We start from the raw sequence: 18,959 nt of genomic DNA on the forward strand, positions 1-18,959 counted from the left end.
GGTCCGTCTTCACACTGTTCTTACTAAGGTCAAATTTCCAACACTTAAGCTCTCATTTAGGTACTAAGTGTCCCAAAACTCTCGGATACTCAAAACCGAACATCACGGCAAATCAAAATAATAGGAATAAACACGGAGAAAGCAGATAATAGGGGATCGGGGCATTAATTCTTAAGACGACCAGCTGGGTTGTCACAAAAACTCAGGTTAGTCATTAACTACCAGCCATTTAACCATTTCCACCAAGGCAATAAATTCCCTATCCCAAATAAACTCACTATTTTCTACCATTTACCCAAGGCCAAATATTTTTCCATGTTTGATCTTAAATCCAGATTTTAGCAATTGGGAATCCACCCTGAAGAAAGACCCAAAACAGGATTTTGCATTCCCGATCATAAAGAGCCAAAATCCAATTGTGATATATCCCGTTTTGGGTCTATCTTCATGGTGGATTCCCAATTGCCAAAATCCATATTTAAAATCAAACGTGGAAAAATATTTGGCCTTGGCTAAGTGGGAGAAAATAGTAAGTCTATTTGGGATAGGGAATTGATCATTTTGGAAGAAGTGGTTAAGTGGCTGGTAGTTAATGACTAACCTGAATTTTCCTCTTGTCTGCTTAGATCTTTTGTTGATATAAAATGCTTCGCATGCCCATTGTGAATCTGATGGCTCTATTAGATCAAATTCCAAGAGTTCTTCTAATTCCTTCTTTGCAAGCTGAAAATGATCTGGATTCATGCCTGAATGACTTGCTTTTATTGGATTGATGTTTTCATTCTTCTTAAAAGGGAGCTTGATAAGAAACTCTTTGTTCTTCCATAACGGGCTTTTCCCGTTCTTCGTAAAATCTTTGTGGAATTCATCACATGAATGCTCAGTGAGATTTTGTTCAATCTCTTTCATTTGTTTGTCGTTGGTGATTTGGAATAACCTTGGAATCTCAAAATAAGGTTTGAACTGATTCTTGAAGGTTATCCCGTTAGCCTTGATCTGGGGTTGATCTTTTAGTTGTCTGAAAATGTCAAATCCAACAATAAGATATTTCCCTAGTGGATTGGACCTTATCAGCTTGGTTCTGTACTTAAATCCTGAAAAGAACTCAATTGTTACCGGGTGCTTTGTGATGATGGTGGTAGTCAAGATTCAATTTGATGTAGTGTTGAAATCCTTAAAGTGCGGCCCCATTGATCTTCAGGGAGAACAGTAGGATTCATGAGTGAACAAGCATCTCCAGTGTCAATGAAAGCAATGACTCTGGTTGGTTTATCCCATTTAGATAAATAAACCTTGAGTTCCACTTGAGGGATGAATGTGATAGCATTGATCTCTTCCTAGGAATAAGTGGCTTGTTTTGAAATTTGATAGTGGTCATCACATTGATCTATGTATATATCAAGAGTGGATAATGTTTCTTTAGTGGGTTCATCGTCCATAGAGAACATGGATTCAAGGTCATCCTCCTCTCTGAGATGTATGCCAGTGTAATCTTCAATTTCTTGCAAGTGTATGACAGATTTCCTCGATTGGGGACAATTTCTTGCGAAATGTCCAATCTTGTGGAAAATAAAGAATCTATTCTTTTTGTGAAATTTCTTGGCCTCCTTCATCTGAAATATTTTATGCACCTCCTGGACCTTGATTTCCCATCTGGAATTCCTAGCCATCTGAACCTCCTGAATCCTCTCCGTCGCCTAGATGTGTGGCAGGAACATCCTGATCTGGTGAATCAGATCAAATTTATGACATGCTTTGTCAAGCGTTGGATTATGTTGGATAATTTGTTTTATGGCAGAGCGCTTTATACAAATTTCATCCAATGCAACGAAAATAGCTTGCCTGATGTAGCCAACTTGTGGGATTGTTATGGACTGAAACTTTTCTTCAATGATGGTCATGGTTCGGCTAGCCAACAACTTTGGAAGGGAAGAGACAAAGGCTTGCTTTAGATTGATGTATCCACTGATCTCGAAGTTTATCTTTGCCCTTTTTTGAAAATGCTTCTCAATGTCATTTCTGTTGAATGACACACAATTCATCTCGAAGAGTTGTCTTCGCGTATTTTCCTCTCTTTGGCCGGTATCTCCACATAAAACTTCATGTAGGATTTTGATGTTGAAGGAAAAATCTTGGGATGTAAGAAAAGTGTTTTTGTCTTGAATTCTAAGTGAGTTCCACCAATCTCTGAGAATTCCTGAGAACCGTGAAGTGAGTTCTGACAGGATGATATACTTTTCTCGTTCCACCAAATTTTTGGTCACAATCCAAGTATAGAAGTCTTGGATCCTTTGAGGCCATTTTGAAAGCTTGACATTATCTAATGTGAAAGTGTGGGAACCAGTTCCAACTGGTTTTGATGCCATGGGCTCATATCTTCTTTCTAGGAGTGGTTCATCTGTCATGCCTTCTTGTTCCTCATCTACTACAGATATTTCTAGGTCTCTTGTTTGGTTGACAAATATTGGGGGATCGTCATCTTCGGAAGAGTTTGTTGTGGATTCATTGCTTGATCGAGAGCTATCTTCCATTGTTTCATCTTCTGATGAATTTAGAGATTTTGACCATGGGGTATCTTCTTCTTATACGTTTCTTGGTTGGGAGACATAGAGGTCAGGATCCTTCTGGTCAGAAATCATCAGATTTTTGGGGTTGGACCCTTTTAAACTTTCACCATGATCTCGCCTTTTCTTGGATTGTTTTTGTGCCGCAGGAGCATCTTTCCTTTCCCAAACCATTTTTTCAATATCAAAATCTTGTTCTTCTTTTAAGGGTTGGGTGAAACAAATAGGATTTTGTGAGGCAATTGGAAAAGCAGAAAAAAGTGTAGTCCAATTTAGGTGGGGAATATGTTTGTGGCAACATAGGGAAGAAGGTAGGTTTTGAGGGGAAAACTGGGGTCTTTTGTGTCTCAAAGTGGTAATTTCTAAAGAGTTGAATTTGTTCTCTGATAGAAATCGTCTCCTTTTGTTGTTGTTGGAAGAATTGGAAAAGTGAAGTTCTTGGCGGACAAATCTCATATTGTAAATTTGTCAACCTTAGTTCCAAGGCTTTCATTAGTCCAGCATGGTGAGATGATGTCTGCTCCACCTTTTTCTTAATTGTTTCTACTTTGCTCATCATTTTGTTTTGTGTATGGGCTACGTTCTTTATGGTGTTGTCGATGTTGTTTAGCACTTTGTTTTGGTAGATGGAATTTTCTGATTGCTAGTTCATTGTTGCTTTGATGTCATTTGTTGGGGGGTTTTCTCCAATAGGTAGCTGCTGCGCCCCCTTTTTTCCTCAACGGAGAAAGTCTGGGTTTTGACATTCATTGGGGTAATAACTCATTTCCTTTTGGGAATTGGGTATTTGAAGAGTCGCCACCTAACGAATTAAGGTGCGTTAGGGCACCTAGAGTAATTAACTCATGGACTAGTTTGCATTACCAGAGATTAGGGTAAGGGCTCGAAATAACCTTGAGGGGAAGGTATTAGGCACCCCTCTCGGTCCACAATGGTGGGTCCCGACCAAACTTATACTTATGAATTAGTCCATTAACAAATAGGTAGTTGAATCCAAAAATTTGCAAGTAAAGCACGTTGGACGTTGTATAACTCAAATAATAAGAAAAAGGTTTTGAACAAGTTGTATACACATAAAACAATGTTTTAAACAGAAGGGATTTGGGCAAGGAGGGGTCCAAGGTTGGTTATCCTAGCCCAAACAATGTCTGGTAAACACTCCTCAATGAGGGGCTACGCGTGACATTAGCGTGTAGTCATCATATCCCATATCTACCCTTCCCACCCCTTAGTGAGTATTAGAGCAAGTTTTGGTTAGCGATCTCTATTGTGTGTTGTTACCCGTCCCTTCTTAATGGTCTTGGAGGAAATTTAGGACCTCTACCTATAGGCAGTTCTAGATAGACCCCTAAGGTTTAAAGGTGAAAATACTAAGGTGAAAGGCAAGAACAAATAGGACCTTAGCACATAAGGCAGAAAAAAAGCAATTAGAGGCTCAAGTTTACCTCCAAAAACAACGCACATAAGCAGCACGACTCAAACACAAATGAGGGTCGTATTGTTAAACAGTATCCTAAGACATGATGTTTAAGTGAATATCAAGACATAAAAGATAGGCGGTTTATTCTTAATAAACTCAGAAGTAATGGCCTTATCAATTTGCTTACTGATTTTAAGCCTGTTAATCAGAACAACATTAAGTAGCAAAAACAGTTTCAGAGCTGCAGGATTTGAAAAACGCCCTACAGGCTTGCCTACATGCTGAATAGTGGTATCCTAAGAGCATGATAACTATGTTTGACATAGTAAAAGAGTGGGCAGATTTTAAAACAAACTCTTGAGTTCCTATAGGCATGTTGTCTAGCGATAGATTAGGGCAGTTTTTGAAAGAATTCATTTCAGGGAAAACAAACCTCTGACTAGACCAGTTTCGAAGTAAACTAATCACGAACTGGATTGACTTATTTAAACCAAACTGATTTTAGATCTTTATGTAGAATATCTGATGTTGTTCCCTATAGGCATGTATATAATTGTTAAGAGCTGATGCTAGAAACTTGTAGGCATAATAACAAATGAAAACACATGTAAATACCTGTTATAACAGAAGTTGAACTGGATCATATCCAATAAGAATGGTATCTACTTGTGAACTTGATTTTAAGACCTATAAACATGATTTCTATTATTGGAACCACTTGAGACCTATAGGAATAATATCTAACATGGTAAGGCATAACAAATATAAAATCCTATTGACATGGTTTCTACCCATTTACCCCACAAATATGTAACTACCCACCGCTTTTCACTAGTCACCCCAATATTCGTTTACAAATTATTACAAACTAGATGAATGAATTACATAAATAGATAAATGAAAAGGATAAGTTACACTATAGGGAGCCTGAAGCAGGCCCAATTGATTTCCCAAGACCTCCATAGCCTCAAATGCTAATTTCATAAACAATATCATTGTCTAGGTGCGTCAGAGTTCCCTAAGGATCCAGGCAGTGCTCACACCTATACTTTGTAACCAAATTGAGTAAGTGCAGTGTGGAAGGACCAAACTCAGTGTGCTAGAGTTCAGAGGGTTCTCAAGAGAATCCCAAGGCAGTACACACACTGTAGGTGGCAGAACCTAGTGACGTAGGAGTATAGTGAGAGTGCTTGACACAGTTTGAAAGGTTTTAGTAGGAAAACAGTGTTAAAAAAGAGTTTTGATTGAAATAGTTTTGTAAGAAAACACATAGGGAGTTATTAAATAAGACAATTTAAAAAAAAAGGTAAGGCGACTAACAATCAATCAAACCAAACACAGAACCAGAAGAAGTTCATCAACACTTCAATACATGGAGTCAAACAGGAGCACATATCCACTTAGGGTAATGGGGATTTGGGGTAAGCATAGGGCAAATAGTCAGCACATATGCACATAGGTAGAGAATCAGAGGAGCCTTAAAAGGGGTCAAGGCTTTTAAAGTATAGCATGAACTTTAGAGTTAATACAGAATCAATAGGCTTAGGATAGCTAATTACTTCATATAGGAAGGTGCATGCCAGGGATCAGAGAAACATTGTCACATTGGGGCATACTAGAAGGGATCCGTGAGTAGGCTAATCCTAAGGGGTATATTCAGAAGCATGCAGTAAAGAAGAATATTAAAAAAAACAAATTGAAGTGATAAGAGAAGCATATTGTTTTGGGACTGGAATTAAAATCGGAACATACAAGTAAGGGGATAGTAAACACAAAGTGAAAGAGAACCTAGTAGTTAGCCTTGGCTTGCAACCGGCTGACTTTAGACAGTAGTAAGTAACACAAAAGAGAGCAGAAAGCTTTTTGCGTGAACGAGAAAGTTTTTGAACCAATGTATTTGTGTGTCTGTGTTAATGAGAGAGTAGGTATATATAGTAGTTCAAAACTAGGTAAATAAGGCAAGAATCACAATAGTATAGTAATTATGGAACTCAGAATCAATTAGAGCAACATCAGTACAAGCACTCCCATAAGTTAAGGGAATTAGTTCAAACGGTAAGAACAAGTAACAAATAAGGAAAGAAATCAATGTATGACCAATAAGGAAAGATTTCAAATTCAGTAAGTATAGGGTAAACGATTAGGCTAAGTTCAGAAAACTCTAATTAAGGAGATAATTAGTAATAATAAAGTACCAAAGCAGACAAGGTAGGCGAATCAATCAATTTGAATAGAAAGGGTAGGAATCGAAGGTTTAAAGGAAGGTCTTCCAATCAAACCATGAAACAGGGAATCCAGAATCAATCAAAGAGAAAGTCACGAGTAAGTGTTTAGCATATAAATAGAGTAAGATAAGAATAACCAGACATAGCAAGCAAAGATGCAGGTCTTGAACAGTCAAGATGAACACAAGCACATAGAGCTAATGTAAGTTAGGCTAAGGAACTCAGTAGAAACATATTCGAGGCAAGATAATCATAGAAACTCAGACTAGAACCGGCCAGTTAAAAAATCAAACGAAGAAACCTAGAAAATTAGGGCTTTCAACATAAAAGAGTTAAAGGTGTAGTAAAATCATAGAATAAACCAAAATATGCAAGAAATAGAAGTTTAAACACAAAGAATCAGTTAAACAATGTTTTAAAAGAAATTCTGAAACCTTAATTTTTAGAAGAAGATGAAAAACACTTAAAATCAACAATTCTTGTAAAGAGTTCCGAGAAGAGTGTAAAACATTAAAGGAACAAACTCAAATCGTCCTAGATCTGGAGATATAGGAAGAAATTAGGGTTTCAAAAGAAACCCATAGAGATGAACGAACCTGTCTAGAATCCTAAATACCGTAACAGATACAGCATGATTTTGCTCGAAATCACACTAGAGTAGCCAAGAACAGACGAGTGACGAAACCTAGATGCAAGTTGGCATGGCACTGGGCCTTTGAAGACCTTAGAGAGGGCAAGCATGGCATGAGAGAAGCCATTGGAGGCTTAGGAGACGATGAGAGGTCACCGGAGATGACCGGAGAAGAGAGGTCACGGTTGAAGGGCTAGGGTTAGGTTGAAGGTGTACTGGGAGTAGAGAGGATTCTAGGGCGGCGGTATCTGGGAAATGATTAGGGTTGGGGTGGTTTAGGATTAAAAAAGGCAAGAATCAATACATGTTGTTGATCTTTCAGATTAACGGCCATGATTTAATTGGTTCTGGGTCGGTTAGGTGTGTTTAGGGTTTGGGTCGGGTAATTCGATTAGGAACTAGGCTGGGGTTGGTTTAAAATTGAGGCTAAAATCGAAATGCAAGCTCTCTATATTTTAAATAGCCAATTTAATCCCATATAATTTATAATGAATAATAAATAATTTCTAAAAAATAATTTCATGTACAAAAATGATTTAAAATAGATATTTAACATTTTAAAAATATAGAAGATCAATTTTATGCATATAAATGTAATTATACATTAATAGGGCTAATATTGCAATATATGTAAATTAGCTTTAAAAATACAAAATGCAATTATAAAAATGCACTAAAGATATTTTAACAATATTTTGGCATAAGTATAGAATTTAAATGACTAAATTACCACAACAATAATTTAAGGGAAAATTATTGGTGATTTTATGGTTAAAAAGGGGAGGTAATAAATCAATTTAAAATCTTTAAAATTATAGAAAAATTATAAAAACCTTGTGCATGCTTATATATGTATATATATATACTATTTTGAAAGTATTTATGCATTTAAAAAGTATGTAGGAAAAAATTGTGTATCAACAGCTGCCCCTCTATACCCGAGAAGGATGAAAGAGTTTTCGGGTAAAGAAATGGTGGCCAATTTTGACCCAACAGGATGCTTTGAAAGACAAGGTCCAGACTCTAGTATTCGAGTTACCTACATATCTCTGGTTTTACAGGAATGAGGTCATGTGTAGTTCTAGATTCATCTACGGCATATGCCGATGAAATTATTGCAAGAACGGACCGCGACGCCGAAGCGGCTATGGTGAGCATTTAAAGCTCGGGATAGTTGAAGGAACTGGAGCGAGATCGCTCCTGCTAGGATAGCGGTTGCTTACTGGTTACCTGCAGATAAAACATGTATTTGCGAGAATTTAAACATGATGCAAATTCCCTTCGGACCATGAAGGTTGTCTTCGGACGGTTAAAGATGATGTCCTCAGACCATGACGTCTTGGGCCATGAATTGACAGTGAGGGATTCGCAGGCCATGAAATGATGTTCTTGGGCCATGAAGATGGTGCCTCTGAACCATGACGCCTTTGAATAATGATATGCAAGTTTGAGAGATCCTTAGGCCATGGCATAGTGTCTTCCGGCTATGAGGATAATGCCTTTAAACTATGACAATGCTTAGTCTTGTGAAATAGAGGGCAGAGCTTAGCCCAATTGAAAAGCAAATAAAGAGTGCTTAGAAATAAAATATTCGTGCAAAGAGGGACATTGCTTAGTCCCATGCAAATAGGGAGGCAGGGCTTAGCCTCAATGCAAGTGTGGAGTCAAGTATTAGACTCATACAAATGTGGAGGCAGGGATTAGCCTCATGCAAATAGGGAGGCAGGGATTAGCCTCATGAAAGTATGGAGGCAAGGAATAGACTCATGCAAGTATGGAGGCAAGGATTAGCCTCATGCAAATGGAGAGGCAAGGATTAGCCTCATGCAAGTATGGAGGCAAGGATTAGCCTCATGCAAATAGGGAGGCAAGGATTAGCCTTATGCAATTATGGTGGCAAGGATTGGCCTCATGCAGATGTGGATGCAAGGATTAGCCTCATGCAAATAGGGAGACAGGGATTAGCCTCATGCAAGTGAGGAGTCAGGGATTAGACTCATGCATAAGTCTGTATTGTGGGCTGGGCCCGGGCCTAAACGGGCCAAACGGTCCCGGGCCTTGGCGGTCCGGTCTTTGGCGGTCCCAGGCCAAACGGTCCCAATGGGTGGAACCGGACCACGGTGGTCCTAAGCCCACATGGTCCCGGGCTAAATGGGCAGGGCCCACGGGCCTAACGGGCTTTTTCATTCCGGGCTAGTTTTTTTTTATTTTTTTTTATCTAAGGCAATTTCTTGTAAACTATATATGTATATACTAATATAAATTCGGTCGTTGTGGTCAGAAATCCATAATAGAGTCCGACCACAACGACCGAATTGATTATCTTCATGCATAAGGATACTAGATTACCTAGTAGAAAAGATTGAAAAATCATCACAAACCTCCCTTATTTCTTTTCTATTGCAATTTCTGGATTATTATATGATGATTTTTGAACTTTCCATATATAGAAAAGAAATAAGGGAGGTTTGTGATGATTTTTCAATCTTTTCTACTAGGTAATCTAGTATCCTTATGCATGAAGATAATCAATTCGGTCGTTGTGGTCGGACTCTATTATGGATTTCTGACCACATTCTCCATAGGGCCCTCTTATCTCTTCCATAAAATTTAAACACAAAATAAATTGCAAAAAAATATTCAAGGGAATGTCTTATAATTTTTATTATTACGACATTAACAAAGAATGGCAATATCTTTCTTAGTCTTCCTCCCCCAATGGAATGAGCACAACAAGGTACTAATACCACCATTAAAAGGAAAAAAAACTAAGGAAGATGTGCCAAAATACAAGTTACATATTAGTCTATGTATTATCTCTAACAAATCTCATAAATCCTTCAAGGTCCAGAGGAATTTCCATTGGTGGTGGTGGAAATGAAGCTTGTTCATCACCGCTTCCGGGCGAAGCAGCATCCTACGCAAGTTCCGCTAGCATTTCTTCATAAGCTTCATCTATCTTCGGTTGTGATTCTGCAAGTCCAAAATTTCTTCTTTCCGAATGGATCCAATCTCTGAAGAGTACGGATTTTTCCAAGCTCTCCCTCATAGATGCTCTATGATCACCGATTTGAAGTCTCGCTTGACTGAAAGTGCTCTCCGATGCCACTGTTGAAGCTTGAACACTTAAAATATCTCGAGCCATCCTTGAAAGAACCGGATAGTGCTTTTGTTTGTCCTTCCACCATTCCAAAACATCGAAGGAGCCGTCGGGATTCTCTGATTCAAGTCCTTGCGACAAATAAAATTGAAGCTTATTTAGTTGTGAACTATCACCAAAATTATCACCTTGAGAACCCCTGAACACTGTCCAAGAACTATGGGCTTTTAGGCCCGTAGTTCTTTTAGAAGATTGCGAACTAGACGAAGTAGGAGTTGGAACATTTGGTCTAGCATGATCTAAGGCAAGTTGATAAGCATTATAAATTATTTGAGCATTTATTTTAATTGAGGCTTTTGCATCTCCAAGTGTAGCAAATTCCTCAGCTGAAAGTGATAAAGCGTTATAAATTTTTGAGTACCAAAAGTGAGGACCTCCTAATTTCATTGTAGGATTTAACAATGCAGCAACACCAAAAATAGGGGGGATAGGGAAAAAATATTTTTTAAACTTAACTTTCATAGAATTAATAGCTTCTTGCTAAATTACTCCACCCTCTGAAAATTGAATAAATAAATCTACAAATGCTGCAATATAAACTAAACAGTTAGAAATAGTAGGATAATATTGGCCAGATAATTCATTTGTAGCAACATAAAATTGTTCTAAAAAGTCTACAAGCATTTTAATATTACTCTAATCTTGATTTGTAAGGTGCTCATCATCACCATCACCTACACGAGCATTATACGTTGCGCTTATTGTGTTTCTATATTCATATGCAACAACTAAACTTTCATACATGTAATTCCATCTAGTCGGACAAGGTTTAGGAACCTTTCTTTCTCTAAGGCCAAATTCATCACATTTTTTAAAAATAGACTCTAAGTCTACTTCTACGGTTTGAATAAAAAAAATCCAATTAAGAGCCATTTTAACCTTTTCAATTTCTACATTTAAAATTTTCATACCAGCACCGACGATTAAATGGTAAATATAATAAATACATCTAACATGAAAAATATTACTAAATGCAGGATTTAGTATATTTGTAAGCAAGCCTATAGCGTTAGTGTTACTAGAAGCATTATCCATTGAAACTGTGTTAGCAATAAACTTACCTGTGTGGCGTGAATTAATTATTCTATAAGCAATAATGCGCTTTTTCATTATCCACTCCTCATCTATCCAATGACTTGTAATAGTTAGATAATCACAGTCATTACCACTTCTACCAATATCAGTAATAATAGCAATGCGACAATCTATATGAGTAAATAAATAGCGCAGATATTGTTCATATTCATGTTTATATTTATAAATATCGCTCTTTACGGTTGCGCGAGGCCATCCTTTATAAGTAGGATTAAAAACTCTTCTAATATAATGCACAAAATGGGGGTTAGAAGGAAAACTATAGGGTAAGCATATAAAAGTAACCATTTTTGCCAAATAGGGAGGCAAGGATTAGCCTTATGCAGGTGTGGAGGCAGGGATTAGCCTCATGCAAATGGGGAGGTAAGGATTAGCCTCATGCAAATAGGGAGTCAGGGATTAGACTCATGCTAAGAGCGAGCAGCAAATAAGAGTAGTGTATGTCTTAGCTGGAGATGTATTCGATGTATGATGGCCTGATTGATAGTGAATCATCTTTGTGTATACATGTTTTGCGAATGCTATCGTTACGTTAAATATGCCTGTGTTCAAAGAAAATTGTAAGTTTTGTGAGAGGAGGTTGGTTCGTGCTCCTGTCGGCTGGCTTTGCTTTGCTCCGTTCTGAAAACCTTTCGAGTTCCCCTGGGTGACACCTAACTATTATGGAAATAGAATTTTCGAAAATATGCAATTATTGATAAAAATAGAGTTGTTTTGGAATCGTATTGATATATCAAGTAATTTTTGATGAACTAGTGACTGTAACACATCTCAAAGGCATTCCAGCTCTCTCATATTGAAATTTTGAGGGTCCTCCTCAAAATTCTGCCCAGCTTGGTAGATGATCTTTTCACTGTTTGCGGATAATAAGACTTGTTGAGCCTTCTCCAGAATTTTGAGAACCTTCTCAAAATTCTACCCCAGTTTGTTAACTGGTTACTGATCGTTTGACACATATTGGCGTTGGCTGGACTTGCTCCAGAATTTTGAGGACCCTCCTCAAAATTCTGCCCCAGTTTCTGATCTTAGGGGAAATGAAAATTTTATTATGATATGACTGAACCCATAAGGCTGCCTACGTATCCCCTCTTAAACGGGAATCAGGTCAAGCATAAGTCAATTACATCATATGAGGAAATGTACATAATCTAAGCATAGTATCTCTTTACTGCATCTGAATTGATTGGTTTTGGCCAGATTTCTCCATCCATTTCTGCAAGTATGAGTGCTCCTCCTGTTAGCACCCTATGGACCATGTATGGACCCTGCCAGTTGGGAGAGAATTTTCCTTTGGCTTCATCTTGATACGGGAAGATTTTCTTCAATACCAGCTGCCCTAGTGCGAACTATCTTGGTTTGACCTTTTTGTTAAAGGCTCTCGACCTTCTGTTCTGGTAAAGTTGGTCGTGACATACTGCATTCCTCCTTTTACCATCGATAAGGGCCAATTGTTCATAGCGACTCCTTATCCACTCAGCATCGTTGAGTTTAGCTTCTTGTATGATTCTTAAAGAATGAATCTCCACCTCGGCTGAGATGACAGCCTCGGTACCATAAACCAGTATGTAGGGAGTTTCTCCGGTTGATGTGCGAACCGTGAGCGGTACCTCAATAGACCAAAGGGTAACTTCTCATGCCATTGTTTGTGGTTCTCTACCATTTTCCTTAGTATCTTCTTAATGTTTTTGTTGGCGGCTTCTATGGCTCCATTCATCTAAGGTCTATAGGTTGTGGAAATCTTGTGCTTGATTTTGAAAGTTTCACACATAGCTTTCATTAGATCACTATTGAGATTGGTGGCATTATCAGTAACAATGGATTCGGGAACACCGAATCGGCAAATAATTCGTTTTTTGACAAAATCTGCGACGACTTTCCTGGTTACAGCTTTGTAAGATGCAGCATCTACCAATTTTGTGAAGTAATCAATGGCTACCAAAATAAACATGTGCCCATTTGAATCAGTGGGCTCAATTGGACCAATAACATCCATTCCCCAAGCGGCGAATGGCCAAGGTGAGCTTGTTGCATTGAGCTCGTTTGGCGACACTTTTATCATATTGGCATGCACCTGGCATTGAAAGCATTTGCGGACATATTGGAGGCAATCCGTTTCCATGGTCATCCAAAAGTAACCGGCCCTAAGTATCTTCTTAGCCAAGATGAAACCATTCATGTGCGGGCCAGGTCCCAGCATGTACGTCCTCAAGCAATTTATAAGCTTCTTTTACCTCAACAAATCTTAGTAAACCCAAATCAGGATTTCTTCTGTACAAGTTCCCTCTGCTGTGGAAGAAGTGATTTGACAATCTCCGGAGCATGCATTTCCTAGTATGATTTGCATACTCTAGGTATTCTCCTTTTGATAAGTATTCTCTGATGTTATGTAACCAAGGCTTTCCATCTTCTTTTTCCTTGACATGAGCACAATATGTCGGCTGGTGTTTTGTAAAGCCCCAGAAAATTTTGCCTAGTAATTTAAGATTTCGTGGTGCCAAGGTAGGCTAAATATTTTATCTTCCATACAAATGAGGATTAAGGATATTATGGATATCAATTGGATATATTAATAAGTTTATTAGTCATATTAGAAGTGAATTGGGGTCTAAGGAGAGGCCTAAGTCTAAGCCAAGTTGGAAAATTTCATAATAAACGAAAGTTGCAAATGAGTGCGCACAAGACCTCCCTTTGGACAATTATATCTCTAGTTATATAAGGATTTGTGTGATGCAAAGCCTATCAAATAAAAGGTCTTTGAGTCTAGTTTCCAACTCTTCAACCCGTTCGTCATTCGGACATTCCTACACAAAATTATGATCAAATTACCAAAGGCTGGAAAAATGTGATCCTACGTCAATTCTGCGATCGCAAAAAGCATTATGCGGTCCGCATACTTGATCTGCGATCGCAAATTTGGTCGCAAACTGGACCAGTGTAGCCTAGTTTTGGGCACCGATTCTGCGATGCATTTTGCGACCCGCATTCATGTTTTGCGGTCCATTCTGAGATCGCAAACCCGACTTTGGAGGGTTAATTTTCCTATTTTTATAACCCGACCCCATTTTAATATATATGCTTTGGGGTTTATTTTGGGGTCATTTCTTACTGATTTTAGAGAGAGATGAGAGCATTTTAGAGAGATAAGGAGGAACCCAACATTCAATCATCCAATGTTGCATCAATTTTCAAGAATCAAAGAACCCAATCACAAGTTCTTCATCTAAGAGGTAGGGTTCTATACCCTAGACTTTAATTTTGAGTTTGGGGTATAAGATGAGGTATTGAGGTATGATTCTTGGGTGTAATACTACTATGTATACATGCATGTACAAATTAGTTTTGTGAAAAGATTGTTGAAAATAACAAGTAAAGATTGGGTTGGGGAAATGAAGGAAACCTAGTAAAAGAGATTTGAAATCGAGATGCTCAACTAGTATTTGATTAAATGCTCAAATGAGCTTAAACCATGAATACCTTCCTAATTTATGTTCAATTTTGTTATGTCTCAAAGTAGATTGGGATTGCTAGAATTTTCGGAACGTTGTAGTAACTTAAGGAAAGCTTAAACGAGGTATGTATGGCTAAAACCCCATTTTATTAGAAATTGAGCTCCGTTGGCATTTACGAAAGTGTGGTAAGAGCTGAATTGGTTAGTATATTGATTGTTATTACGCATTAATTGATTTGCAATTATCTACACATATACGTGAAGGTTGTTCCTCAATGTGAGTAATGTACCATTCTTGATAATTAAAGAAGTATGAAGAATACAATTATGCGTTGAAATGCTTAGGCTGCAAGCCAAGATCGAAACGGAGAATTATTCATGCTAGCTATGTGCTCACTTACCTGTGATTGCAACTTGAAATTATGTATATGTCTATGATGAATATTGAAAATGGAAAACGAGGTGATAATGGTGGCCCTGAGTGCCCCGGGATTAATATGATATATGTGAAATAATGATTCTGACATGATGACTAATGAGAAAGGGATAATGCCTAGATAAGGAGACCTAGCCGATCGGGTCGAGATCGGACACCATGCCGCACACATGGTTTTAATGTGCTGATATTGAATTCCGGATAAGGGAAATGAAATATTGATTGAGATAAATGCCTCCAATGAGGTGACCTAGCCAGTCGGGTCGTGATCGGACTCCGATTAAGATAGTAGTGGCATTGAGAATAGTGATGAACATATGAAAGAGATGCCCCAAACTGAGTTTTGGAAATTATATGAAAGATTGCATGAATTGCATATTTGATTTACTCACGTGACTTACTCGTACTTGCTTGATAGTTCTTTCTAGTAAAATGGTGTTTAGTTATACATACTAGTACTATTCCATGGTACTAACGTCCCTTTTGCCGGGGGTGCTACATTTTTTTATGAATGTAGGTGGCTCCATAACGGATAGTGCCGATCGTGTGTAGTGGAGCATCCTTCTTCTAAAGATCTTGGTGAGACCCCTTCTCCTTCGAGGGGCTATATTTCACATCTTCTTGTTTTGGACTTTTACTTTTGAGGTATAGCCGGGGCCTTGTTGTCGGCATTGCTGTCATGTCTTTCGTATACTTACAGGCTCCGTAGACGTTTGTGTGGGTTATGTATGGGTATTGGATAGGTCAATGGACCATGTTGTAACCTTGTACCCTTGCCTTCTTCTACAATATAACTTGTATGGAACCTTGGAAATCAACCATGTTTTAATGTTGTGATATGAAATGAACTAAGATGTCGAATGTACTACCTCTCCTAGTTTAAATAAAGGTAAGCATGACTTCCTTAGTCTTATTGAGTTAGGTAAATAGTGGTTGATAAGGCTTGCTCAGTTGGGTTCACTCGATTGAGCGTCGATCGCGCTCCTCGGTTTTGGGGCGTGACAAACTTGGTATCAGATCCTAAGGTTTTAAGGAGTCCTAGGATGTCTCGGAGTCGTGTCTGGTACAGTCCTTCTTATCGGTGTGTAGTCGACCACATCTATAAGTTGGAGGCTACTTGGGCATTTAGGAATAACACCCTTCTTTGATATTCTGGATTGTGCGGTGAAACTGCTTTCTTCCTAATCAGTGCGTTGTTCTATCTTTCAGTAAATGGCACCTAAGAAGAAAGCGAGAACTGGTCAAGAAGCCAATGCCACCCCAGCAGTGGTTGATGATTCACTGCTTGATGTTGCGAATGGGGGTAGTCACCCTGCTATTACTCTGCCGGATCCTTCTATTCCAGAGCAGACTCCCCCAGTTTCTATACCTACGGAGGGTACCACTATCCCTCCTGTTGATACTTTTGTTCCACCTCCATCCCCAGCTTCTGAGTCTGGTATTTCTGATGGGGATCTTAGGGGAGCTATTCAAATGTTGACCCAATTAGTGGCCTCTCAGGCCCAGAGGTCAAATGTTGGGCCTAGTTCATCCAACCAGCAAGGGGATTCCACCAGTTCTAGGGTGAACAGATTTCTTCAGTTAGACCCTCCAGTATTTACGGGTGCCAATCCAGAAGAAGACCCCCAAGATTTCACTGATGAGATGCACAAGACCCTCAGGGTGATGCGTGCAACTGAGACAGAGGGAGTGGATTTGGCTGCCTACCGTCTGAAAGGGGTGACGTATTCGTGGTTTGAGTTGTGGGAGGATTCCCGTGAGGAGGGGCGTCCTCCGGCGAGGTGGAGTGAGTTTGCTGATGCCTTTATAGATCATTTCTTGCCCTTCGAGACAAGGGCAGCCCGTGCAACGGAGTTTGAAAATTTGAGGCAAGGTAACAGGAGTGTGTGGGAGTACCACATAGAGTTTGCTCGCTTGTCAAAGTATGCCATTCATATGTTGCCCACAATGGAGGCCAGGGTGCGCCGGTTTGTTTAGGGCCTTAATTCTTTCACCATTAATGAGGCTTCTACGGCTTCATTGAATTCTGACATGAACTATGGGAAGATGGTAGCATTTTCTCAAGCCACAGAGAGCCGTAAATTAAAGAACAGAACGGAAAGAGAGGGTAACAGTAAGGCCCGATCTACGGGCAACATGGGAGAGTCACTAGGTGGGGGAAGATCGGCTTTTAGGGAAGGATCATCAGTAACTTCCCAGACTATTGCCCAGTCTTCAACTAGTGCACCGCCATCAGGGCCCAGCCAGCAGCAGTGGAGTCATTTCAGGCCCAGTCAGGGCAATAGGGGATCCCATCAGCGGGGTCGGTCAGGAGAGAAGTCCCAGCAGCAGCAGAGGTTCCCATGTCCTAAGTGTGGGAAGATGCACTTGGGAATTTGTTATACGGAGTTACCCATATGCTATGGATGTGGGATGAGGGGCCATATTCAGAGGCATTGTCATGTATACTGCCAGGGAGAGGGTAGGGGCACAACTCAGCCCTCCAGCCCAATAGCTACTACATCTTCAGCCCCCTCTCCAGCTCGAGGTACCCCAGCACCCGCATGGCGTGGTTCAGCTAGGGGTAGTGCGCAGAGTTCAGGAGGACCTAGCCGATTCTATGATATGAGTGGTCGCCAGACCACAGAGGCTTCTCCAGATGTTGTTACAGGTATTCTGACTATCCAATCTCATGATGTGTATGCACTTATCGACCCCGGTTCTACCTTATCCTATGTTACCCCTTTTGGGGATATGGAATTTGGGATAGAACCAGAACAGCTTCATGAACCATTTTTAGTATCTACTCTGGTTGGTGAGTCAATTTTTGGCTGCTCGAGTCTATAGGAGTTGTATTGTCACGGTACGGGGTAGGGATACCACGGCCGATCTTGTTGAGTTAGGGATGGTCGACTTTGATGTAATAATGGGAATGGATTGGCTTTATTCATGCTTTGCTAGGCTTGATTGTCGGACTAGAACTATTAGGCTTGAATTCCTTGATGAGCCCGTTATTGAATGGAAGGGTGATAATGTAGTGCCTAGAGGTCGGTTTATTTCCTACCTTAAGGTCGCGAAGATGATCAAGAAGGGGTGTATCTATCATCTAGTTCGGGTTACAGATGTTGATGCCGAGGCGCTTAGCCTTGAGTCTGTACCGATTGTGAATGAATTTCCAGATGTCTTTCCAGATGAGCTCCCTGGGGTTCCCCCTGATCGGGAGATTGACTTTGGTATTGATGTGATGCCAGGAATGCAACCTATATCAATTCCACCCTACAGAATGGCACCAACAGAATTGAAAGAGCTAAAGGAACAATTGAAGGATTTGTTAGAGAAAGGTTTCATCCGGCCACGTGTGTCGCCATGGGGCGCACCGGTCTTGTTTGTAAAGAAGAAAGATGGATCGCTGCAGATGTGTATTGACTACCGGCAACTCAACAAAGTCACAATCAAGAACAAATATCCTCTGCCAAGGATAGATGACTTGTTTGATCAATTGCAAGGTGTTATGTGTTTCTCAAAGATTGACTTGCAGTCTGAGTATCATCAATTAAAGATAAGGAAACAAGACATTCTAAAAACAGCTTTCAGAACCCGGTATGAGCACTTTGAATTTATGGTGATGTCTTTTGGGCAAACAAATGCCCTTGCAGCTTTCATGGACCTTATGAATAGGGTTTTCAAGCCCTTTATAGACTCCTTTGTGATAGTGTTCATTGACGACATTCTGGTATATTCCCGAAGTCGGGAGGACCATGTTGACCATCTCAGGGCAGTTTTGCAGACTCTTCAGCAACATCAATTGTATGCGAAATTTTCAAAATGTGAATTTTGGCTTGAATCTGTCGCGTTCTTGGGTCATGTCGTTTCCAGGGAAGGAATTATGGTTGATTCTCAGAAGGTTGCAGCAGTGAAGAATTGTCTTAGACCTACCACTCCAACCAAAATCCACAGCTTCTTGGGTTTAGCTGGGTACTACAGGAGGTGTGTGGAAGGGT

At 39.6% G+C, this 18,959-nt stretch overlaps 1 protein-coding gene across 1 annotated transcript; it reads right to left on the bottom strand.

Annotated features, from left to right (window-relative positions):
- Window positions 1–291: 291 nt before the first annotated feature.
- On the bottom strand, window positions 292–2,366 carry LOC142176027 (uncharacterized). The gene is made up of 4 exons (XM_075243063.1): window positions 1,811–2,366; window positions 1,677–1,724; window positions 602–1,094; window positions 292–358 (listed from the first exon to the last, which is right to left on the bottom strand). Exons 1-4 carry the CDS (start codon window positions 2,364–2,366, stop codon window positions 292–294), a joined length of 1,164 nt encoding a protein of 387 aa, XP_075099164.1.
- Window positions 2,367–18,959: the final 16,593 nt, after the last annotated feature.

The sequence above is a fragment of the Nicotiana tabacum genome, chromosome 22, assembly GCF_000715075.1.
Source record: "Nicotiana tabacum cultivar K326 chromosome 22, ASM71507v2, whole genome shotgun sequence".
NCBI lineage: Eukaryota > Viridiplantae > Streptophyta > Magnoliopsida > Solanales > Solanaceae > Nicotiana > Nicotiana tabacum.

What these genes read in the sequence shown, in the direction of transcription:
- LOC142176027 (XM_075243063.1), bottom strand. Translation starts at nt 2,366, where the DNA reads ATGGCATCAAAACCAGTTGGAACTGGTTCCCACACTTTCACATTAGAT. An exon ending in CGACGGAGAGGATTCAGGAG is followed by an intron (nt 1,095 to 1,676) that starts GTTCAGATGGCT and finishes AGTTCTTTTCAG; the next exon opens with GATTTAAGTACAGAACCAAG. An exon ending in CAGACAAGAGGAAAATTCAG is followed by an intron (nt 359 to 601) that starts GTTAGTCATTAA and finishes GTCTTTCTTCAG; the next exon opens with GGTGGATTCCCAATTGCTAA.